At 36.7% G+C, this 27,280-nt stretch overlaps 1 protein-coding gene across 1 annotated transcript in view; it reads left to right on the top strand.

Annotated features, from left to right (window-relative positions):
* The window catches only part of DPYD (dihydropyrimidine dehydrogenase), a gene marked incomplete at both ends in the record, with an annotated part of 932,092 nt that overhangs the window by 603,348 nt on the left and 301,464 nt on the right, over window positions 1-27,280 (top strand). Inside the window, one exon of the mRNA XM_080690443.1 lies at window positions 9,004-9,087. Coding sequence (XP_080546569.1) covers window positions 9,004-9,087 — 84 coding nt within the window. The remainder of the gene's footprint in view (window positions 1-9,003; window positions 9,088-27,280) is intronic.

Raw genomic sequence — 27,280 nt, 5'->3', positions numbered from 1 at the left:
ATATGTCCATCACACTGTCAGAGAACCTGGTCTACACACTCTTAGCTGGAGTTTCTTGAAAAGCTCCCAGTCAGACAGAAGACTGAACCTAACCAGACTTTGAGAATAATTGACTTCCCATTACAAAATATTATAAAGCTCTCTATAGTGTTTGAAATGTTGATTGTACATTTTATTTGGATATTTTAAAACCGTGAGAGGAAAAATTACTTCTGGGACTTAGAGGGGTGAAATTAAGCATGATCGGTAATTGGCTTCGTGATCTTACGTGGCGGGTCCATTTTATACATGTATTTACCTAATTGACCATGAAATCTTTCACAGAGCCTGTGGTTGGTGTGAGCTTTGCCAATTTTAAGCTGACTATGATGAATGGCTTTATCACACTGCATGCTTCTCTGCCTTTTTATAAGAATAAAGTACTTTTAAAATTTGTGGATTTTTTAGTAATGGGCATTAATTGTTAAATAGATGAATTTACTTGCAAAAAAGTCAGCCTTTAATTGTAAGCATATTAGTTAAAGTAAAGATATTTTTCACATACCATATCTTTCTTTAATTTCAGCTTAATTTAACAACACAATCTAAGTACTCTATATAACAAAAATGAATTAATAAGAAGGAAAGGATATTTTGTATTAAGTCAAAACAGTCTATGAAATATTTCCACAGGTTTGAACTTTATATATCAAGAACGTTAGATTATACATGATGTTTAAAAAAACAAAAGCCAGGCATGGTGACACACGATCTGAAATTCCAGTACCTAGGAGTCTGGGGCAGGAAAATTGCAAGTTCAAGGACAGCCTCCGCAACATATGGCATGGTTACCCGGGACAATCATTGTTGGGGGGGGGAACAGGGGTAAGAGGGGGGAACGGGCATCAAGTATAGTTTAAATGTATACCATTTATGTTCAATAAAAAATTTAAAAAATAAATAATTCATGTAAAAAAAAATAAAAAGAATTGGAGGTGTATCTCAGAGGTAGAATGCCCCTGGGTTCAATCTCCGTACCACCTAAACAAATCAAGCCAAACCAAACCAAAACAAAACCCAAACAAACAAATAAAAGAAAATCTCCAGAGGACTCTGCTATGATTCCATCGCAGTTGATACCGTAGGCACCCAATTATGATTTATAGTCAGTATTTGATTTTGTGTTTTATTATCACATCCTCCAAAGTGGATGCTCTTACAGAAGAAAATACCACTTTAAAAAAAAAAACAACAAAAATGTATTCAAAATCAAGTTACTCTACTACCTAGCCTGTGAGTTTCTCTGGGGATAACTGGTATCAGAAATCATATACGACACTAGTGCATTGGCATGCCAACATCTTTAAACTGAGAAAATGACTTGAGATAATGTGTATAATTTAAGTTCGTGATGTCTGACTCCATAGGGTAGATTAATATTTGAACTGCCCGAGAAAAAATAGAGGAAACCTGCCATTGGCTTTACACTCTTGCTGTATTTGAAAACAAAAACCACATGTGTGTAACAGGTGAACAAATACAGCTGTATAAGAGGATGAAGACAACAAAGCCTTAAAAACTATGTGAAAACTAAAATTGGACTTCTTAATTGTTGTTGGTTTCACCAGAACCTGCCATGTTACTTTAATATTTTGTTTACACATTTCTGATCACATGGGTAGTTTAAAATAATGAGCTTAAGTACATTTTAATGTAAATTTCAATTAAATGTTATTTATAAAGGTTAATGTATAGCTAGGCATGGTGACACATGCCTCTAATTCAATACTTGTTTGGAGAACCAAGACAGGAGGATAACAAGTTCCAGACCAGTCTCACCACTTAGTGAGACCCTTTTTCAAAATAAAATAAAAAGGGTTTTGAGTGTAGCTCAGAGTTAGAGCACCCCTAGGTTTTATCTTCAGTACCAAAATAAAAGTTAATATATGATCAGTATATCATTTTTATTATATTCATATTCTTGAGAAATATTTGTTTTTGGCTTAGACATAAAACTATACTGCTTGTAATATGTTCCTAAACATTCCTAGGCCTGGTTTGATTTATTCTATTATTTTGAGCCCCGTGAAAAAGGAACAGTGTCTGGAAAGTTTTCATAGCTTTTGAAACTTCTGGTGAAAACATTAGCATGATTAGGCTGTGCCCAATTTTTTTTTCTTTTAGTCCAAGTATATGATCACAGATTCCCTTACCTTTCTGGAACCTTTATAACATATTCCAATTTCATGCAAAAGAAGATTTATAAAGAACATACTATGTGTAGAGTTCCTAGCCAGAGGAAATGATGGTAAATAAAAAACAGCTTCAGCTATGTAGATGTATTCACAATTTAAATATGTAATCAGATATATGCCAAATTGAGGCATTACTGAATGCTTATATTATTAGATCTTAAATAGGCCTTGAATGCATTTTAATAGATCCTGAATTCATTTCTTTCTTAATGTGTATTAGCCCAGAAAACAGAGCTGGAGTCACAGTTAATGAGAAAAATCTTTATTGAAGTATCCAATCCCAAAGCAGTAAGAAGGAGGAAAAAAATAAAAATGAGACAGGGCCAAAGGGAAAGCAAATTCAGAACAGGGCATTGCGGAGCCTGCCACAACTGCACAAAGGAATACAGTGGCTTGCTCTGTGGGGCAGGGAGGGCCATGCACAAGCCTCCTGCCTGGAGCAGTACTGAGACAGGAAGGGGAAGGACTGCCCTGCAGGTTCCTGCCTGGCTCCTGTCTCTCACTAGTCCAGCTTTATACTACAGGGATATAATCTGTTCACTTTTAGCTGTGTGCTCTGCCCACTCTGCTGCTGCTCCTAGGGAAGCCAGACCTCACCTGATGTGGGGTGATGCTTTGTCTAACCATGAATTAGAAAGAAAGGCCAGACCTACTTCATTGGACATGGTCACTGATGTTCCTGGAACTTCCATTTGGACAGGGACAACAGATGCTGTGATAAAGCCCACTTCTCAACTTGAGAGAGGCTGTGAGAACGGACAGCAAAGGTGTGAGGACAGTAACAGGGTATGGGGCCCCCTATGGAAAGGGTAACACACAGTGGCAAGTGTAGCCACCAAACTTGAGGAAGCATAGGAACAGAGTGTGGCCTAACATATATCACTACTACTCTAATCCAAGTTTACCTATAATGACTTTACTAACTTTACTATTCTTGCTCTCAATGGATCCCAAATCTTATCTTTTCTAAGTTCAAAATACTTAACTGAACCTATAAATTTCCCATGGGCTGCCGCCCGCAGACCTCCCTAGGTTTATTCTCTGCATCCCAGCTCCGGCTGCTTCCTTTCAATTCCTTCAATACATTGACAACTAAGAAACTTCCCTGTTTCCTTGGCCTAGACTGCTCGCTCTCGCTCTCTCTCTCTCTCTCTCTCTCCCTCTCCCTCTCCCTCTCCTCTCCTCTCCTCTCCTCTCCTCTCCTCTCCTCTCTCTCTCCTCTCTCTCTTCTCTCTCACCTGAACCCTCTGGCTAGATAGGTTAAGCTTCCCAGGTTACATTCTCATAATCCTTCCCATAGGCCTGTTTACCATAAATCTCATCAGTTTCCTTACCTGTACATACTACCCCCAAACCCCTGACCTCAGTTTGTGTTTATAATCTTTATGGTTTGGAACTGGAATATCCCCCCAAGTCTGATGTGTTTGGAGGCAGGGCTTTGGAGAAGTGATTGGATCATCAGGATATTTATTTATTTATTTATTTATTTATTGTGGTACTGGACATGGAACCCAGGGGCATTCTACCTCCAAGCTATACCCCTAGTCCTATTTTTCATCTTTATTTTGAAACAGGGTCCCACTGAGTTGCAAAGGGCCTCACTAAGTAGCTGAGGCTGTCTGCAAACCGGGATCCTCCTGTCTCAGCCTCCCAAATGCTGGGATTACAAGCATGAGCCACCACACCTGACTAAGTGTTCTGACCATCCATAGATATCAGTGACCGAATGGACTACTGGGAGGGGGCACCCAGGTAGAAGAATTGGATCCTCTCTCTTTCTCTCTCTCTCTGCTTTTTGCCTGCCATGAGCTGAGCAGTATTCTTCTACCACACCCTTTCACTAGGATGTTCTGCCTCACCTCAGGCCCACTGAAATGGAACTAGGTAACCATGGACTAGGATCTCTGAAACCATGAGCCAAAATAAATATTTCTCCAAGTTGCTCTTGTTAGGAACTTTGTTCACTGTTGGAAAGCAAACCCAGTCTTTTTTTTTATTTTATAAAGGAAGAGCTTCAAAATTAAGGTTCAAGATACCCAGAAATCTGGGTCTATCATCTCTCTGTCTTTCCTCTGGGACACTTGATAAAATGGTAATCACAGTAATGTCGTTGAGCATTAATGATGGTTACTCTGTCCTCCTCCTTACAAAGAAAGTTCCATGGGGGTGAGACCTCTATCTGGTTCATGCTTAATCCCCAATTCCAAGCACAGAGCTTTACTTACCAACAGTTCCTCACTGAGTGAAGTAAAATAGATGTACAGAGCTCAAGTATTGGCATGTAAGAAATACAAAATAAACCATTACAAAGTACACAGGCAGAGTGACACTTTATTTGGCCCCAACTAACTTGATATGATTAAGATCCAAAATGAAAGGAACCTGATGAAGATTGCCAAGGGTCTCACCTCATAGTAGGATGGAACAAGGAAGGTCTTCAGAGAGGTGCAGGCATCAAAAACAGGTGACAATGCTATTAGAAGCAAAATATAGCATTTAATGACAGGTTCTCATTATTTTAAAACTGAATTTTGGCAAGTGATACTTATATGATTAAATAGGTGCTAACGTTTAGAAATCTCAAATGGATTAAAGTAAAAAGTGCACTACTGAGTTGGGTGGAATCCTAGTACTTGGTAGGCTTAACAGGAGGATCACAGGCCCAAGGCTGGCCTCAGCAACTTAGCAAAACCTTCAGCAACTTCACAGCTCAGCAACTCTGATCAAAATAGAAAACTGAAAATGAGCTGTGGATGTGTCTCAGAGGTAGAAAGCCCCTGGCTTCAATCCTCAGTACCAAAACCAAAACAACAACAAAATACGAACTAAGACACATTATAGAGGTATGTGGACCACTTGCAGTTATGTCCCTGAACAGGAACAGTGAACAAGACAGGATAGAATGAGGGGAGATGTACACCTTGAGGGAGAGGAGAGGCAACAACTGGCTTTGTGTCCAGTGGGGCCCAGAACATTTCAATGTCCCTGGTCTATTCAGAGAGGTTCAAGAAAACTCATATCTCCAGTTTGGGAGACTTAAAAAGAAGTGACAGTGTTGGAAAGATGACATCTGGATTCATGTTTTCACCCCACTTGGGTTCTGATGCCCGCTGCTAAGCCCTCACCACCACAGAACCCTCTGTTCCCAACTGGGGATCTGCTATACTGAACCAGGCCACCCTAGGAAGATGTTTCCTGACTCTCCTCCGGCTCTAACCCACACCCTAGGTCCTTGTGAGTAGTCCTCAAATACAGCCATCTACCATACCTGGCCCACATAGTGACTTTAGAACTGTATGGATCAGGGTGGCCTGAAAAAGGAAGGAGAGATATGGAAAAAGGGGGGAGAGAATAAAGGGATTCATGTTTGATTTTGTTTTATCTACTGTGCAAGGATTTTGTTTTGCTACCCTAATTTCTCTAAGAGTTCTTTACAAACAATTCTGATAACTTTAGAAACTACATGTCTTCCACCACTTCAAGGATTTCCTAGGATAGTTTTCTTTTCTCATCTGACGAATAGATAATATAAGGCAGCATGATTTGTATGAAATCCTTTCAGATCAAGGCAGATGATAGCAATCAGAGGTTCTAGTTAGATGGATAGATAATTTCCTTTCACTTATATAGTACTAACTTTATTCAAAATACTTTTTGAGCAATTTGTGTTTATTAAATTTATATAGCTCTTGTAACAACTACTCTATCAGTCACTGATTTCCACATTTATAAATAAGATGAAGAAATGCAGGCAAAAACAGTTAAATAATGTTCAAGTTTACACAGCACGTACGTGGTAAAGGTACAGTTCAAACCCATGAAATCCGGTTCCAGAATCCAGTCCACTAACATATACACTGTACATCTTATGGAGAGATGGATGATAGACAATACAGGAAATTAGAAACAATATTTTCTATGTCACTGCCTATACTTGGTTACTTTATTTTTACAATCATTTAGGTGAGGCAGAATAAATTCTGGGCTAAGTGACTAAACTAAAAAGCTCGTGACTAACAGGAATCAGAATGCATGCTCGGTTTCAGTTAATTTAACATTTTGTGCTAATTCAGCAATTAAGGCTTTTCCAATGGTTATAGTTGCTTGGAAATGGAATTAACTGTTTTTTAAGGTGGTCTGAGTCCTGTGACAGGAATATTCAAGCCAAGGCCAAATGAATATTCCTACTCCTTTTGTGTCTGCTGCCTTAAGCAGCATCTGTGTTTGTGAGGCCTAGATGCTCTTTTCAAAAATCTTTGCAGGTGAGTTTGGTCAATAGATGTGGGTATGTGCATATAACACTGGGGAAATTTTAATAATTTCTGCTGAAACTTGATTTGGGCAGTTAGTTTAAAAAGGTTTTGATTTTTTTTAATTCAAAATTTGAAGCCATAAGAATGCCAATCTTTACTAACACTATAACAAAGATAGTATAGTATAAATTATTTCTAATAATTGTGGGTAACAAACAATACCGATTCTGTGTTCAGAATGCCAAGTATAAATGATGGGTATTAGATAAATCACTTGAACATTTTATGCTTAGATTTTATTGGTAATAAAGTGGGAATGATGATATATTCTACCTCTTAGAGTAGTTTTGAGGATAAAGTATACAAAGTATTTAGTAAGGTAGCCTGGTAAATTATAAGCATTCAATTAATGTTAGCTATTATTATCTACTAGGATAGCTAACTATTTGCAATGAAACACAATTTGCCATGCAGTCCACATAATTTAAAGAAATAAATGAGCCATCTAAGCTCATATAATCCAAAATCTTGAATTGATTTGCTATTGATTTATGTATGTCAAATAAATGAAGAGCCTACTGTTCGGGTGTGGTGGTGCATGCTTGTAATCTCAGCCCTTGAGAGGCTGAGACAGGAGGTTCACACAGGTTCGAAGCCAACCTCAGCTACTTAGTGAGGCTCTCAGCAACTTAGTGAGACCCTGTTTCCAAATAAAAATATAAAATATGTCTGGGAGTACAGCCCAGAGGTAGAAAGCCTCCACCCCCAGTACCACAATAAATAAATAAATAAATAAATAAGCCTAAAAAATATTGTAAGTAGCTAAGAAATTATAAGAAAAGTATAGCATTCCTATAATGACTATATATTCTTCATGAAGCTGGTAATTCCCACATGGGATGATTTTGTGACAGGTCATATCTGCAGTTCACTCTTGGGGAACTGAGACAAGGAGGGTTAACTGACTTGCCGAAAGCATCCCCAAGTCCATAGCGAAAGGCCTGAGATTAGAACTGCAAGTGTTGCAGGCTGTGCCTTGTACATACTCCCTATCAAGCCAGCAAGAAGAAAGTAGCATGATTTGCAGTAATTTTCAAATAGCACGAAGCATTTCAAAATTTGATTAGGACAGCAAAAAGCCATAATGAGGCCACATTAGAAAACAGACCGAATGATCAAATGGACTTCAGCAATGTGCAGAAGAAAAATCAGACTCACTAATGAATAAAGCCAGGCAGGAACATTGACCGAGAAATAGCTAACTGGAGTTGTAAGTTTCTCTCGCTCCTACTTAAAATTCATAAAGCAGGAAAAATAGGCTAAAGTCTTGAAAAATCAGGAAGAGAAGAAAAACTTTGAAGAAATTGCTTTTTGCCTAAAGAAAGGTCTGGTATACTTACAAAACAGCAAACTTCTTTAAAAAGTCTTTGTGTGAGGCAACAGACATAATATTATTGAAATTGATTCAAGCTTCAAGTCGGCCTTACCTGAAAAGAAATTTAAGCACTAAAAAAATTATTGAAGATAAATTAAAAGTGAAACTTAAATTGTTGATCCCACATCCCTCAAATTACTATATTAAAATTAAAAAGGATTTTATTTATTCTTAAGGTGTTTTTACACAAGACTTTGCAAGAATTTTAAAACTCTTAAAGTACTCTAAACTATTGTGTTCATTTTGACAGTATTTATTTGTATGCTAAGAATTTAATTATTTAAATAAGAAGGATCTCTATTTAGATATTAAAGTCAGACAAATCTACCAGTGATTCATGTTTCTTAACATGGACTGTTTTTAAACATGAGAAAATTGATTTTCAGTTACAAACTTTTTTTTTAAGTTTACTCCTTCATTCTGGCTAGCCTACCCTACCTTTATCCCCAATATCAGTTTTCTAGAATTATTAAGAATAATTTTATAAACATTCAAGCAGTTGAGAAGAGAATAAATCTAGTGTCAAAAGATCTGAGTTAAAATCTCCACTGTGTCCCTTAATAACCGGGTTTATTGTTTAACCTCTTATACCTCAGATCCCTGTTTTGTGAAATAGGTATCATAATAACACAAAAATTATGAGAATTATAAATAATAAATAGAAAACATATAGAACAACGAGTAGCATCTTTTGAGCATAGAGTGAATATTTTGTTATTATTGTGTTGTTATACACACCTTAATTTGAGAGAGTTAGAACATGCCTCACAGAGAGGTATAATACAGAAAGAAAAATCGTTAAAATTAGATCAGTGTCATCTTTTTCTTCATACTTTTATTGGTGCACTATATTATCACATCGTAATGTAGTTCATCATGATACTGACTTTCACGCACACAGCGCTTGGTCAGCTTTCCCCTTGCTCCCTCCTGCCCCTGCCTTTCCCATACAGGATATTGAGATTGCCATTGCTGTTGGTATTCTGACATATGTACATACTTTGCATTCAGTGCTGAAAGTCTTTCTCAGTATGCAAATAAAGTGTTGCCTTTTCTTTCATTTTCCTTCTATGTCTTAAAGAGTTCTGGAGCGGATGCCCTGGAGTTAAACTTATCGTGTCCACATGGCATGGGAGAGAGAGGAATGGGCCTGGCTTGTGGGCAGGTAAGAACCTAGACATTGCTGCTAGGTATGTCAGCTAACAGGCTGCTGCGTGGATCATTTCTGAACCTTAGGCAAGGAGACACGTGGATCAGATGACTGGCTTGAGACTTCCAGGTCTGCATTGTTTAAATATTTAGTGCTTAAAAAGTGGAAAATGAGGGATGCTGAAATTATAGCAACTGTTTAGTTTTATTGGGGAAAATATCACATTATGTGCTTGACAAGAAGTAATATCATAACAAATAGTTTTTAAAAGCGCTGAAGCAGAATTAGCTGATTTCAGATGCAATGTTCTTTGTTCATTCCTGATGCTGATCCAGTTTCCCTGGGGCAATATACTGTACAAAATGCATTGTTCGTAGTGATTGTGTAGTAAATGGGGCACAGCACAAATTGTATTTTACATTTTTTAGCATATGATCATTATTCCCTAACTGTGTTTGGGGAGTTGCAAAAAGACTTTGATGCTATTTTTATTTTTGGATACAATAAATGGAACCTTCATGCTAAAATACTTTCAAAAACCTAATGAACAAAATGTAAAATAATATGTTAATATATAGGAAGTGCTGAATGCCGTGTTGTATGTTAAGGAGTAGTTTAAAAGCTTAGCACACAAAAATGTGAATGTTTTCATCTAATTTCACTTTTATGCCCAGAGGGAATTATGTGAATTAATTAAGATGAAATGTTGTATTTCAAGACAGCGCTTCTTGTTTGAGAAAGTTTACTTTTCTGTTCACATCTGGCCCAGGACATTGTGCATAGTAGCACTCGATTTTTTGTTTCTGCTTTCTTTTTTTTTTTTTTTTTTCGTTCAAATCATTAAATTGGTTTGAATTAAATTCAGAGACTCTTAAATTGGGAGGGCAAAAATTTCTGCTTATTCATGTGAATGTGATTTGCTATTTTCACAGTAGCATTCAGAGAGATTTTTAAAGTATTTTATAAATATTTAATTAGCACTCAGAAGATATTTGTGACTTAAGAAGTCAGTCTTACATAGCAGCAAGAGAGGAGAGGCTGGTCAAATTGTTTTAAATATATCCTCTCTTCCAGAAGGTCAGTAAGCATGACTAACAGAGCCAAGGTTCACAATTACCATGTTGGGGAAATAGCATTATATCAGTGTCATATCACTAGAGAGTGGTCAATGTGTCAACATGTATAACATGACCAAGTCAAGGGAAACTCAAGCCCAGGGATTTCTTGGAGGATACCTGGAAGAGGATCAGAATCATCTTCTCTTCTCCTCTCTATTTGAGGTTGCCCTTTTACCAATCTCACAGTCTGAATCTCAGAACCCAAAAACTCCAAGCGAGGTATGCATGTATGATCCTATCACTCTGAACCTCATTACCACGTATAATTACGATGCACCAAAAAAGTATATTGACCAAAAGAATTTTATTGGTGCAGTGTCATTATACATCATAGTGAGATAAAGTGCTACATTCATATATGCGCAGGACATCTCTTGGTGTGTTTCCTCCCACAAACCCACCCCGCTCCCTGTTTGTACCTCCCCGTATGTGCTACTGAGATCAATTGTCATTCCTTCATATATGAACATAACATTATTTGATATGTCTCCTTCCTGTAACCTCATTTTTCCTTTTTTACAAGTGTTTTCCCAAATATTTAGTTACATGGCTAAAAACAGCTATGAAGAATCTAAACCTATTGACCAATTTGCTGAGGAAAGATGCATTCTTATATTTATCCCTTGCCACAAATAAAACAATTATTTTGGAAGTGTTGCTCAAGTCCCAGCTGAATTTATTTATTTATTTTTCATTTATTTATTAGAATAGGCTTTGGTCTGTGAGCCTATATGAACCTACCCAGCTGTGAAGTGTCTGAGGTATATCCACTCTAGAGAGTTATTTAACCACATATATTTTGCACAGTTTTTAACCAAATGAAAATGCCAAATGCTAACATTCTGCAGTCAGAGATATTATTAAGATTTCTAAAACACTTGGAAAACATTTGTTCTCCATGCTGTAATGTCTTGGGTGAAGGAAACAGGAATATATCCTTTTGACTCATTAGTTATGTAAGTCTAAAATTGAAACAAATTTTTTCTATCAATCAGTCTAGTTTTGAAAAAGTCTTAATTATTTTCTCTTATAAAATCTATAATTAAATAAAATTAAATAAAAATAAAGCTAATTTAGTCATTTTGGGTCCCACATATTTTAAATGATTGCCTCTGGACCTATGAATGTTCAGTATTTTACATGAAAGGCAGGAAGAATACTAATGCACTTCTAAACTGCTTTCTCCAACTTTGACGTTTGAAGTGGGCACACACAAAATCTGGGACTTATTTCTACTGCCTCGCCTTTCTTTTGCTCTTCTTCTACTTCCTGTTCCCAGTGCTTCTTTTTCTCTTTCTATGTTAGAGTCTGGAACACTTGCAAGCTTGTTTAGTAAGGAATTTGCACTCAGTGCAAGGGGACTAAATGTCATCCCAAATGGGTTTATTAACATTGGCTCAAAATGTCTGTGTGTCAAGAAAGGACTTTCTTTTCTTTTCCTCTTTTCCCCTCTCTTCCTCCCCTCCCTCTCCTCCACCCACAACTCTCTGTCTTTCTTTCCTTTTTTGATATTGGGGGTTGAACCCAGAGGCATTTTACCTTTGATCTATACTCCCAGCCATTTTTTTGTTTTGTTTTGAAACAGGGAATAGGGTCTCTCTGTGCTACTGAGAGGCTTGCTCAGTTGCTGAGGCTGGTTTTGAATCTGTGATCTTCCTTCCTCAGCCTCCAAAGTACTAAGATTACAGGTATGCACCACCACACCCTGCTAAGCACAGAGCTTTCTGATGGTCAGTTTGTTGTCTCCTCATGAATGAGATGCTGACATTAGTTCCATAGATAAATATTTATCTCTCAAAGACATTTTCTTATATTCTATGTATTTCTTACCAAGCACCTGTTATTATTTCTCCTTTATTTCAGTTTCCCCACAAATATTTAATAATTTAAAGACAACATCTTTGTAACTAAAATATTTGGCCTATATGTAATCAGCAGAAATTATATGTAATATATAGTATTTCTAAATTATATTTAGACATAATAATTAATTAGAAAATATAAAATTTATGAACAGAAAAAGCATAATCTATAACCTAAGACAGACATCATATTTATTAAGAAATTTGTAGAAATAAAAGCTTAATCTGAGCTTGGTATATGAAGTACATGTTTTCTACTAAGAAAAATTTGGTATAGAATCCTAAATGCTTTAGCATAGGTCTATGTCACCTTGATTAAACCACTGAAGCATGAGTTTCCATTGCTCAGATCTGGCATTCAAACAAATTGATCTCTAATAAACATGCAGCTTTAATATTCTGTGAATATTGATATTTTAGGTAGCAGGCTTATATGTTATTTTTAAACTAGCCTATTGAAATAAACCAATCCATATTATGTTGCTATTTTCTTTTTTTCCCTTCCTCCTTCCTTCCTTACTTCTTTCTCTTTCTTTTTCTTTTGTGATGCTAGATATGGAATATAGGGCTTTCTCCAGTTATACCCTTAGCCCTATATTATTTTATTTGGAAATAAGGTCTTGCTATGTTGCTGAGGCTGGTCCTGAACATGTGATCATTCTGTCTCAGCCTCTCAGTACTAAGATTACAGCCATGTTTCAACACACCCAGTTCCTAAGCTGCCTTTTTAAAAAAATACTTTAGCATTCCCCTAGTCTACATAAATTCATTGTTTATAGTAGTCACTCTTATCTATAGAGGATACATTTCAAAACCCCTAGTGGATGCCTGAAACCAAATGTAGTAATATAAAGTACAGAAGTATATAAAGTATGAAAGTACAGTATATATGTATGTATACTATTCCATACTTACATACCTATGACAAATTTTATATATAAATTGGCACAGTAAGAGACCAATCACAATAAGTAATAATAAAGTAAAACAATTTGGCAACCTACTATAGTAAAAGTTATCTAAAACTTAGAAATTATTTATTTCTGGAATTTTTCATTTAATATTTTGAACCATGATGAGTTTCAAGAAGCTGACACTGCAGAAAGTGAAACCACAAATAAAAATAACTACTATGCCAAGCAAGGTGTAGTGTCACACACCTGTAATCTTAGTAGTTGAGAGGCTGAGACAAGAGAATGATCGGTTGGAGGTCAGTCTCAGCAAATGCAAGACACTGTTTATACATAAATACATAATTACAGCTGGGGTATAGGTCAGACATAAAATGTTCCTGGGTTCAATCCCCAGTACCAAAAAAAGAGTATTTATATTATTCTGAATTATTTTTACAGAAACCAATGCCTCTCACTTTTTTATATATTTTAGTTTGTTAAATGAGTAACATCTGTTCAAAATTGTGATCATTGGTTAAATGGTCACTTTGTACTTAAACTGACAAAATAAACCCTTGGTTGTTTGAGTATGTTTGTATTTGAAACTATTTTTCATTTTATATAATGATATCCTCAATAGCCTTGATAATGAAGCAAAGGTAAAAAGATAGTCATGTTTTAGTTGTGTTCACCTCATAGACTCAAAGTTATATTACAAATGCAAGGGAAAAAGAAGAAACCCAGTTCATCTTTCTTCTCAAAAATCTCTGAAGTAGGTTGTTTCTGTCCCATATTTTGTAAAACAGAGACCCCTGTGCTTATTATCTCTGAACATAAATCTGCTCAGTGGTGACTAAGACCTGTAGTTTATTGTTTAGTTTTGGTTTTGTTGTGGCGGGAGGTTTTTCAATTGTTTTGTTTTGTTTTTAGACAGAAGCCTTATTGTATTACACAAACTGGCCTCATACTCCTGAGCCAAGCAATCCTCCTGCCTCAGCCACCCCAGTAGTTGAGTCTACAAACATGTACCACCATACCTGGCTTATGCCTGTAATTTAATTAGCTTGTTAGCCCAATTTAGGGTGGGCACTTAGAATAACCTCCAATAAGTGGTTATTATAATATAAGCATTAAATATCATTTTTACTACCTTAAAATAAAGTTAAAGAGTAATTAACTCTTGTCTTTTATAGTTCAAAATTCTCTATTTCTCTAAATATATAAAAACACAAGTGAATCCTGAACCTACTATTTCAGTTCTGTCTTCTGGGAATAAGGGAGCTTCTGTGATATCTTAGCATCCCAATTTAAAGTTGTCTACATGAAATTTATATAAACCCATTTTCTACAAAAGTATATTACTTTATAAATATAATTGAACTAAAATAAAATCTATAAAAAGCTGCTGAAATGGCTGCTCTTGGAGGCCTTCCTCTTTTGCTAAATGCCAGGGATTCTTACTGCATTGAATGAATAGCTGCCTTTCATCCCTTTAAAATTACATTGAGGTCTCTTATTTTCAACCTGCAAAATCTTTTTGCTCAAGTTCATAACAGTGCTGAATAGACCTGGAATACATTTTTAGTTCTTGTTTTTGAAATGATTAGCAACAATAGGTAGAATTGTCAAGAAAATCCTGTTTTTTGTTTCTTTTTGGATAGTGGAAAGATATAAATATCTTTCCAAGATATGCAATAAATAAAGAACTAGAGCTTAATTAGGCTCTTCTGACATTGCTTCTAGGACAGGTAAGTAGCAGCACACATGTGACCATATACAAGCACTCATTCTCAAAGGTAGATTTGACCAATATGTGTCTTTCTAATTGAACCTCTTAATATAGAGACCAACCCCTTTCGTGATTTTTGCTGACCTTCTGGTTTTCCTGACATTGTATGAACTACTGGATTACCTTCTTCATAGGTTCTACATCAGCAACCAAAAAGAAAGATAACATGTTTCACAGATCTTATCAATACTAGTTTAATAACCCCATTGAAATTAATATATTTTTTCATCAAAACAACAAAAAATGATAGTTTCTTAAGTTACTTTTCACAAGGCTTCTTTTCCTTGGGTTGATGATTTAGCCTGGTGACATTACAGACCTGTGGAATTGATAGGGGCCTTAAAGATCTTTCTGTTCAACCCCCTAATGTACAGGATGGGAACTGGGGACTGGAATGGAACCCACTCTCCCTTTGCTAAGGTTACCAACTAGCAAGGCCTTTAGTTTAAGGGCGTTGTCACTGGTCCTACTTGACAATGTCACCGGTCCACATTCTATCCAGTGTGTCCCACAGTATAATGATGATGTATCCAAATATTTACTGAAAAGAAAAATAAGTACAATTTCTTGTGTACACCTGGTTTTATACCATTTTGCATATAATTACCTCTCCTGCCTACAGTTCATATTGAAATTACCCAGATGGAAATCACCTATCTGATTCATCCTTAGGGGACGTCTAATTCATGAAGTGAGCATATCTTATCAATCAACCCAACTTTCCATGAGAGAGGAAGAAGAGTATATGTGAAAACGTTTAAAAGTCGGATCTAGATGTGTACTCTCATGTGAATCTATAGTGATTTAGAGTTTCAGTCATTGCCATTGAATTGGATTTCTTTACCCAATACTTCTTTTTTTTTGATGGGGGTCTGGGGATGGAACTCAGGGACATTCTATCTCCAAGCGACACTCCCTGCCCTATTTTTTATTCTTTATTTTGAAGCAGGGTCTCACTAAGTTGCAGAGGGCCTCACTATGTAGCTGAGGCTGTCTGCGAACCACAATCCTTCTGTCTCAGCCACCACGCTCGGCTTTACTCAATACTTCTAAGAGGCTACAAAGATGTTGCTTCCTTGGCCTTTATAATATCACCTTCATGATTGCTAAATAGTGCACCACTATTCCACTAAAAATGACGCATCCAAAATGATGCAGTAGTCTGAAGGAAGACTTCCCTGACTTCACAGGAAGAGCAAGGACCAAAACAAATATGGCGGTGCTTCTGTCCTGCCTGTCACATCTCAACACTTCCTGAGTCCTTCCATGTTTTTACATATACCTTGTATACAGAATCTATCAAACCTGGAATGTTCCCCTCAAATAGGCCAACATTAATTTTGTCACCAGGAAGATATATATTGTCCTGTTTTTATGACAATTTATCTGAGAAATACAAAAAGGTTAAAGAGGGATAAATCTTAAAATGTTCAGGATCTTAAATGACTATGTCTCCAAATATGATCATTCAACATAACACTTTGATAGGTCCCTCATGATCTGTCCTTTGTCCAAGTTTAATTTGCAAAAATTATAATTTATTTAAAAAAAACAGAGAGAAGTTTTGTTTTGGCTTCCATGTGCCAGTATTTTTTATAAGACATTAATCACAGATTATTACTCTCTTATCCTTGCCAGAGAGTGGACGTCTGTCACTAGAAAGAGAATCCAAGACTAAGTATGAGAACTCCATTGCCCCAGATATGCTAGAATTTCCCCTGGGAAATAAAGCCTCCCTCCAGCAGCTGGGTTAACAGACCTTCTCTCTCATACACATTACATTGTCTAGGGAGCAATGACCACAGCCTGCTTGGACTGGGTCCTTGTTTGAGTACTGTGGTGTAGACAATTCAAGGAAACTTCTTTTAAAACCCAAAGTAGCCAGCAGGTCACGGTATTTCCAATATTTCTTTAAGAGTTGGATCTCAAGCATATGAGAAATCTCAATGGTTGGAGAGAGGAATATAAGAACTTTCCAGAAATAAAATGCAGCAAACTGAAGCCAGAGTGGCTTCTTTGGCCTCTCTTGGGACATCTAAGGTAAAGATCACTGTGAGCTGAGTGGGCTTTTGGTCAAGATACTGGTCAAGTATCAAATGAGACCTTTCTGCTTAGGCTTTCAGTACCCTCTCATTTCTTCTGCTTTTAGCTCTTATAAAACATGCAGGTGGTAAAATGTCACATTTGTCCTACTGGTGATGTTCATGTTCTAAATAGCTTGGACACAGATAGGATTGGGCTAGAGATCTGGACCTTGAGTCATCTGAGTCGACTGGGTAAAGATGGGACAGGCTAGGTTAGGCTCAGTGGGCTGAATGCCCGAGAACCTGCATTCAGTGGTTTAGAAAGAAATGTTCTGTGAAATAATAACAAATGGCTGCATGGATAAGCGTCTGTAGAAGAGGCTCAAACATGAGTCTCCCCACATACACTGGATTTATTCTGTTCTATTTTCCTTGTGATATTATAATTTCTTAAATGCTTTAAGATAAATGATAGACTTCTTTATTAAAAAAGTGTCTGGATTCCAAAAGAAATATTTGCTTTATACTATATTATGTTGCTCAACTTTTTATTTGATTTTAATTCTCAGCCATTTGGGTAGACATGGGCGCCTGCCTAAGTAGATAACTACAGGAGATCCATAAGTGGCATTTATGTAATTGTCAGTTTTTTGCCTAAAGCTGGTTTTCTATGAGTTTTTCAATTGTAGTTGTTAATGTTGGTTAATGACATAAAAATGATATCTCCTTTTAAAATTTTTAAATTTTTGGTAGAAAGTGACACCATATTATGTAACTAAAGTTATCATTTCAAGGCCAGAGAATATTGTTTTTTATGTGACCAATGATCATGAAGCAAAAAAACATATATATTGATAAAGAGGTGTATTTCCTGTTATATCATTGTAGGAAAAACAATCCAGTGTGTGTGTGTGTGTGTGTGTGTGTGTGTGTGTGTGTGTGTGTGTGTGTGCTTTAACTTAATGTGGTTTCTGTTGCATTCGCTATTTGCTATGTCCCTGATATAAGCAACAAAATCATTTAAAAGTGTTTTTAGAAAATTATTCTCAAATAATTGACACTATCACAATGAGTTTGAGAAGTGTAACAGAATTCATTATGTTTGATGTTTGTTGATTGTAGCATAAAGATAAATGAAAAATGTCATTGGCCTAAGGAAAGAGAGGCAGGGGTGAGGTAGGCAAGAAGCTGTGATTGTTATTAGTTTTTGAAAGGGTGAACAAAGAAGTGAATTAGGTAAAGTTAAAGAAATACATTTTGACAATTAGAACAGTATTTAATAGAGCAATGGAAATATAGTAGGACATTAATTAATTTATATTGTGTGGTACTGGGTATTGGACTTTGGGGCATTCTAACTATGAGCTACACCACTAGCCCATTTTAGTTTTCATTTTTATTTTTATTTGGTTTTGAAGCAGAGTCTTATTAGGTTTCTGAGAGTATCTATCCCTAATTTGCTGAAGCTGATCTCGAGCCTTCTGCATCAGCCTCCCAAGTACTGGGATTACAAGTGCATGCCACCACTGACTGAGGCTACAAATATTTTTTTAAATTTGGTATATTGTAATTATACTTTATATGGGTATAGAGTGACAAAAATACAGGCACTCAACCATTGGGTCACTTCTCACCCAGCCCCTCCTCCCTCCCTTCCTCTCCTTCCTTATACTTGTCTTTCAGATTGGAATTGGTAATTTTGCATACCTTTGCACACTGTTTCAACTGTTACACTCTTTTTTACATTGTTTCTCTCCTCCCTTTCCTAAGCCCCTTCAATCACTCCATTGGAGTCTCTGCTCTTCTACCTAATGGAACCCTTACTCCTGGATATCTCTCTAGATTCCACATAGAAGAGAAATCATATATCTGTTTTGTTTTTTCTTCGGAGACCAGCTAATCTCATTTAGTATAATATTCTCAAGTTTCACCCATTGTCCTGCAAATGGCATGATCTTTTGTTCTTTATGGCTGAGGAAAATTTCATCATATATATGTGTATATATATATATATATATATATATATATACATACACATATAGCCGGGCGTGGTGGCGCACGCTTGTAATCCCTGCGCTTGGGAGGCGGAAACAGGAGGATCGTGCAGGTTTGAAGCCAGCCGCGCGCGCTGGTTTAGGAGACCCTGTTTCCAAAATGAAAATGTAAAAATAGGTCTGGGAGTGTAGCCCGGAGGTAGAAGGGCTTCCAGGAACCCCAGTACCACCAAAAAAAATAAAATAAAATATATACATACACATATATATACACATATACATACATATGCATATATGATGGTAAATTCCGTCATATATGTTTGATGGAATATATATAAAATTTTATCATATATATTTTAAAGTTTTGCAATCTCTTCATCTGCTGATAGACACTGAGGCTATTTCCATAATTTGGTTATTATAAATTTGCTGCTATGAGCATGGATATGCAAGTATCACTCTGAGGTAGGATGTGAATATATGATATTGTGAGGAGTTTGGATAGCATGCCACACTGCATACCAGTGCAGCATAGCAGAGACAGGTTGGGAAACCAAGATTCCTAAGAAATGAATAGGGACAACAACGTGGAATTTCCACCCACGGGACCCAACACAACTAGAAAATGGGAAGAAGTGGAGGACTAGACAGTCATGCATCAAAAGCCATAAAGGAATCGGGAGTGAAGGAAACTGCACATTAGCAATTAGAACAGAACACTAATAAACATGCAGCAGCTAAGAGTAAAGACAACATAGTTGGAGATCAGAGAGCAGATAAGTGATAAGACAAATCAAGAGAAGGCATGAGAAGCACCACTTTGATGCAGACCTTACAATGAAGGCACTGCTGTTCCAGAGAGCGAGTTTCTACTCACTTTATACAGGGGTAGAACCAGGCTTCTTGGTAAAGTCAATCCAGGCTTTTCTCCGAGATGGGTGGGCTATGCCAGGGATGAGGCAACATGGATTTGTCTGAGAAGGGAAGGAAAAATCAGGCCACATTGAAAGAAATGTTCAGAAAAAAGGCCCATTAAAATCATGACATTTTATCCAGGTGTGATGAAACGGACCTATAATCCCAGTAGTTGGGAAATTGAAACAGGAGGATGCCAAGTCCAAGGCCAGCCTCAGCAACTTAGCAACTTAGATCCTGTTTAAAATTAAAAAGTGATGAGAAGCCCGGTATGGTGACACACACTTGGAATTCTAGCATTCAGGAGGCTGAGACCGGAGGATCGCAGTTCACGGACAGCCTCAGCTCTTAGCGAGACACTTTGCAACTCAGTGAGACACTGTTTCAAAATAAAGGATAAAAAAAAAATAATAAGGCTAGGAATGTTCCATCCCCAGTACTGCCAAAGGAAAAAAAAAAGTGATGAGAATAAAGCACAGAGGTAGAATGCCCCTGAGCTCAACCTGTAATACCAAAAAAAAAAAAAAAAAGACACTTTACAATTTAGGAGTGTTGATTGAAGATCAGAACTTTTTAATATTTTTTTTACCTTTGTCACCACCTTTAGACAGGCATGTTCATAGAGAACTGTTACAATCCTACGGAGAAATATGAGGTAGTATTTATGAAGATTTGGAGATTTTTTTCACAAACACAAAGTTAGTCATGACATCAATTATATTACAGAGATTCTAAAGAGGCCCTCCACAAACTAGTGAGTCCCTGTTTCAAAATAAAGAATAAAAAATAGGGCAGGGGGTGTATCTGGGAGGTCGAACGCCCCTGAGTTCTATCCCCAGACCCACAACATATTAAATACATACATACATACATACATACATACATAACAAATCTATAAACTCTGTAAAATATTATATTTAAAGAACAATCAGGGTTTTTTTTGTTTTTTTTATTTTTTGGTGGTACTGGAGGTGGAAACCAGGGGCTTTCTACCTGGGCTATACTCCCAGACCTATTTTATAATTTATTTGGAAACAGGGTCTCACTAAGTTGCCGAAAGCCTCACTCAGTAGCTAAGGCCGGCTTCAAACCTGTGCAATCCTCTTGTCTCATCCTCCCAAGCGCTGGGATTACAAGCGTGCACCACCATGCCCAGCTAAAGAACAATCAGTTTAAAGCATGAATTACAATTTTAGAGCCTTTGAGATCTTTTAAATAGCTTTGTTTCTTTTCTTACACTTGCTCTTTCTATTTGGGGAAGTTGATAGTTCCGATGTTTGCCTTTTTTCCTTTGTTGCTATTGAGTTTATTCAACACTCAAATTCCTCATAAATCAAGTTAGATTCCAATACACTGAGTGTGTATTCATGATTCATTAGAAAAGGACACACAGATGTTTTTTCTCTTTATTTGCAAAATGTCTAACCCTCTTTCAAAAATCCTGAAGCCAGTTTTTATATGCGGACATGCCTTGCTTGACTACAAAAGAAACTGTATGATAACACGGCAGGCCTGCTACTCCTGTTTCTCCTGTGACTGTGTTTGGCAGAACATGGCAGAACTTGTGATAGAAGAAACAAGAGTATCATTTCACTTCTAGTCTTTGTTTTCTATTCTTCCTTGTTTCACTATCAGTTTTGTTCTGTCTGTCTCTTAGGTGTCCCACTTTTAAAGAAAAGCCTTTCATTTAAGAGATCTCATAAGTATGTATTGTGCAAGTCTTCAAAAGTTTTCTTGGGTTAATTCACTGAACAAATATGGAAGAGCGTCCACCAAGAGCCAGGTCATGTTAAACTCTGAATATTTTATAATCATCAGAAATACCATATACACATATTCTTTGTTTTCATGAAGCTTTTCAGTTAGCAGAGTAGACACCTGCTGATAAACTAAATCCACAAATAAAAGTGTAACTATAATAATAATAAAGTAGTGGTTCATTGTACTTGAAGAACATGCAATTTGAAGTTTCTGGCCCATATTGAAGATCCAAGGAGGGAATATTTTATAAAGTTCTGTTTGAGCTGATAACTAAAGTATTTACAGGAATAAATCACTGAAATGATTGGGTTGGGTTACAGCATTGCAGAGAGTGGCAACAGCAGGGCTAAATGCTTTATGATTGGAAGTAAGGACATTCGAGGGCAAACAAGAAGAATGGGGTTCTTAGAGCAAAAGATGACACAGGAGAGGACAATACAGTTCAGAGTAGGCAAGACCTCATATTAGGCCATGTTAAGCATTTGATCTTGATCAAATGCAATGAAAGAGCCGGGCGTGGTGGCGCACACTTGTAATCCCCGCGCTTGGGAGGTGGAGACAGGAGGATCGCACAGGTTCGAAGCCAGCCGTGCTGGCTTAGGAGACCCTGTTTCCAAAAATAAAATAAGTCTGGGAGTGTAGCCCAGAGGTAGAAGGGCTTCCAGGAACTCCAGTACCACCAAAAAAAAAAAAAAAAAAAAAAAGAAAATTCTCAAAAAAAAAAATGCAATGAAAGCTATTAAAAGGTTTACTTGTGTGTATGTGTATGTGTATGCACATAAACGTATGTGTACACTTATGGTCTTGTTCATAAGTGTGGTGTATAGGATGTTGATAATGAAGGGGAGGATATGACTATATTTTCATTTTGAGAGAATGAAATAAAGGATCATGACAATAGACTTGTAAAGATGATTTTTAATTCCCCGAAATAATTCAGGTTAGAAATAATCATAGTTTGTTAAAAAATATGGTCATTCACAAAAAGTAAAAATCTGATGCACTCCCTAATATGCAGAAGCTAGGGAGATAAAGGGTCATAAGAGGAACTCTAGACAAAGAAGGAGAAACCATAGATAAGCAAATAAGGAGGCCTAACTGAGAGGGATGGGAGGGGGAAGAGGAAAATTCTCATGTGCCTGACATACATTTATAAACATATTAAAATCTATCAGTAATCCACAAGAGGGTTGGGAATGGGGTGGGAATTGGGAAGGGCTAAATGAGTGATGTGTGCATGTATGCCTCTACTATCTTATATTCTATTAAGGTGTATGACTATTATGTACAAATTTTAAAAAGTAATACATTCATATATAAAAATAGGGCACCCAGAGAAAAAGCAAATATGGTGAACATACAGGCCAATGGATATACTCAAGATATGGAGTGGATGGAATAGCACTGGGAGGATGGGTTGGTTATGTGTTTTAAGGAGGAAAACAATAGCAATAATTCTTAGCTTTCTTACTTGAGCAGATAAACTTTGTATTATAAGCTAAGATACATGTATTAGCTGATATAACTGGTTAGCCTAAGGATGGTGTTGACTCAGGAGTCTCTGGATTCATGAAAGCAGGCATCTTTAGGACTCCTATTCACCACAGCTTTATCGCCTTTGCTTTAAGTTGATGACTTGTCCTTACTCTTGTCCATTTGATGACCTAGCTCAGACAAATTCATGCTTTCTAACCACGAATACCATAGGATCTTCACCTTTATACCTCTGAACCGTCCACTGATATCTGTTATCCTGCTTTTTTTAAAATACACTCTCCTTAGCTTTTGCCAGTAAGCTCATATGAAATTATTTTAAATGTAGTCCTTCTTATTTTAAACAACTTAAAAGTCATACTTATTAAATATTTTGTGAACCTCAACACAATAAAGGCCATATATAATAATTTATAGTTAATGTATTACACATTGGTGAAAAATTGCAACCTTTCCCTCTAAGATCTGGAACAAGTCAAGGATTCCAGCTCTCACCATTTCTATTCAATAAAAGTAGTATTGAAAGTACTATGGCAACCAGGTGAGAGAAAATAATAAGAGCCAAGAGCCATACAAATAGAAAATCATTGTCACTATTTGTTGACATATATATATATATACACACACACACACACACACACACACACACACACACACACACATACATGAAAACCCTGAGAATTATACCAAATAACTTTTAGGCATAATGAATAATAATAATAATAAAGTTGCAGGACTAAAATCAATACATCAATTCAGTGGCATTCTTATACAATAAAAATACATACCCAAGAAAAAATTAAAAGAACAATCTATTTAAATTAGCCAAAAATACTTAGGAATAAATGCAACCAATGAAGTAAGAGACCTGTCCAATGAAAACTAAAATCATTAATGGAAGAAATTGGAGGAGGCATAAATAAATGGAACAATATCTGATTTTCATTAATTAGAAGAACTGATACTGTTTAAATATCAAAACTTATCTACAGGTTCAATGAAATTTCTAATATAATTTTCACAGAAAAAATAATAATTCTCAAGTTCATATGGAACCATAAAAAATACAGAATTGTCTAGGAAATTTTGAGCAAAAATAACAATCCTAGAGGTACCATACTCTCTGATATCAAGCTATATTGCAAAGAAATTGTAATTAAAACTGCATAGTATTGTAATAAAAATAGATTAATAAAAATACAGTAAACTAGAGAACCCAGAAATGAACTCAAGCATGTGTCAATTAATTTTCTATAAAGGTACCAATAACACACATTGGATTGATGACAGAGTCTTAAATGGTCCTGGAGAAATCATATATTCTTATGCAGAAGAACACATTTGAAAATCTCACGCCATAAAAAGTTCATGATGGATTAAAGACTTAAACATCTTACTTGAAACTATAAAACTAATAGAAGGAAACATAAGTCTGGGTGTGGTGATGCATGCCTGTAATCCCAGTACTTGTAAGGCTGAGCAGGAAGATGGCAAGTTTGAAGATAGCCTCAGCAACTTAGTGAGACCTTCAAGAACTTAGCAAGACCCTGTTTCAAAATAAAAAATAAACAGAGCTAGGGGGTGAAGAAGAAGGGAGAATAAGGGGGAGGAGGAGGAACAGAATGAGGAAGAGGAGGAGGAGAAGAGGATAAGTAGAATTGAAAAAGAACAGGGAGGCAACTATACAACAGTAATCTGGGAAATGACTTTAAAATTTAACCACAAAAGTACAGGCAACAAAGGCAAAAATATATACAGATTGAATTACTTCAAAATTAGAAACTTCTGAACAACAAAGGGAAGAAATAGCAGAAAGAAAGGGCAATCTATGGATTGGGAAAGAATACTTGCAAGTCATGTACCTGATAAGAGGTTACTATCCAAAATATCCATCTTTCTAGCAGCATAATTCATAATAGCAAAATTATGGAACCAACCCAGGTGACCATCAACAGATGAATGATTGCAAAACGTATGGGATTTACACATAATGGAATTCTACTCAACAATAAAGAAAACTAAAATTATGTCACTTGCAGAAAAAACGGATGTACCTGGAGAATGTTATGTTAGGTGAGATTAGCCAGTCACAAAAGGTGAAGGTTCATATGTTTTCTCTAATATGGGGAAGCTAGGGAGTAATCTGGATACCAGGGGGACTTCAGATAATGAAGGAGAAACTCCAGTAAAACAAGGGAAGTGCTATTTGGGAGGGTTGTGTGGGAGAGGGAGAACTAATGAAAGAATCACTTCCAACTACATTATGTGCATATGTGAGAATACCAATGCCAATCTCAATATTCTGTATGGAGAAGGTGGGGGGATCGGGAGAAAGCTGAGGGGAAAACCTTCCAAGTGCTATGCGCATATCCGTCACTATCACCGTGAACTACTTTATGATGTAAGACTATAATGCACCAATAAAAGTATTAAAAATAATAAAATGTAGTTTATTCACATGAAAAATAAATACGAAAATAAAAACAATATTAAGATATTAGATATCCATTTTCCCTATAAAGATTATTGATAGAGCATAAAGTTTAATATTACTTTTCTGATAGATAAGGTACTTTTTGCGGTAACAACAATGAAAGTAAGACCATTATGATCTAGATATATCCCAAGATAATAAATTCAGAAAAGCTTTTTAAATAAATACATTTAAGTATAAAATTAAATATTGGGTTTATAAATTATCAAGGGCCAAATGTTTTATATGTAGAAGTTGGATAGAAAAAAGGAAAGAGGAATTTATGAAGACTAGAAAAGGGACCGGTAGAGTGGTCAAAAGGGATCAGATGAAGAAAGAGATATAGGGACAAAACAGACCAAATGATGCTATGTGCATATATGAATGTATTACTGTGAATCGCACTATCATGTAAAACTATGCACCAATATATATATTTTTTAAAAGAGAATGCAATTACCAGAAAAAAAATGTGAATTTATGCAGCTACCTCCTGCGGTTGTTATGCCATGAGCTCCCTATGTTGGTTTTTGCCAAATGCTTCTTATTTCTACATGTGAGATCACATTTACTTCTCAATCAACTTGAAGAGAGAACAATGAACATTCTCCATGTCACATATAAAAAACAGTGAGAGCAGGCTGACTTCGTGCTCCCTAAATCCCCAGAGAGGTATGTGATCCAGGTGATAAGTATTGAGCAAATCATTTTTGGGCAGATAAATGGAAGAATGAAATAGTTCACACCTGTTCTCTTTTGCACCATGGGCCAAGATAGGATCCTGAGCGGGGCTGCTTCTGAATTTAACTTAGTAAAGCAGTCTTGACCTACTGTAAGTTATAAGCTTGCATTTTGATTCATTTCTCTCTTCTACAAGTTCCCAGGTATAAATGTTAACCATTCAGGTCTGATTTTATTTTTTCAATCCATGACTTCACCCCTCCCATAAGGGAGGACATATATGGTATCAGACATTAAGAACCTACACTGGGCAGAAAATAATTATTTAGGAGAAGCTTGAAGAGGGGCCAAAAGAAAGCCCACCAAGGTTCCCAAGAATTAATTCACCTTTTCTTTAATTGGTGGGAGGCCCCGAATACACAGAGCTCCGTGCAGCCCACTAAGTGCTCCCAGGCCGGCCTGCCTTTCCCCAGCCCCACCCCTCCACAAAGGGCAGATCATTAAGCAGTCCAGGCGGTGGGGAGCATTTTCACATAGCTGTTGCCCTTTCTAGCAGCCTGGCAGAGAGTGACCATAATAAATTATGCACCGCTCTGTGCGGCCGTGACACCCTGCACCGGAGGAGCAGTGGGGGTGTTAGGAAATCCATTATTTGAAATTTTTGTTTCTTTTCCTTACTAGATTCCATGCTGCTCTTTTCCTGTTATCTCATTCCTTTTTTCCCCTCTCTATTGTTTTGAGGGTTTTGTGTCTGACAGTTCTTTTCTGTCGCTGGTTTTGTCTTTTTTGTTACCTTCTTTTTCCCCTCCTTGGGCTCCATCCCACCCCCTTCTTGATCTTGTGTGGTGTTCTCAGACTCATTTTCTTTTTCAGTCGTGCAGTCCTTTGCCATACCTTTTCTTTTCCTTCCCTTTCCCCCCCCCCCTTTCTGCCGTATAGTCTCACATAATACAGAAAAACAAATTCTCTTTTTGTTCGCATTCTTTTGCATGCTGTTATGCAGCCGTCACTTTCTCTTTGGGATAGATGCTCCGGACTGCATGTGCTATATTCATTTGGGTTCCAAAAATCCCAAACACATGTCCGGAGCGGTGCCAAGACTGATGGCAAGAGAAAGCAGTCAAAACAACCAGCAGAATCGTTTATTGAGAACAGTGCAGACCTCGTTCTTTCCTTTAGGTTCGTTCTCACAGAATCTGTATTT

This window comes from Muscardinus avellanarius (genome assembly GCF_963383645.1).
Source record: "Muscardinus avellanarius genome assembly, chromosome: 3".
Taxonomy (NCBI): domain Eukaryota; kingdom Metazoa; phylum Chordata; class Mammalia; order Rodentia; family Gliridae; genus Muscardinus; species Muscardinus avellanarius.
This window is presented reverse-complemented; position numbering and strand designations above follow the sequence as displayed.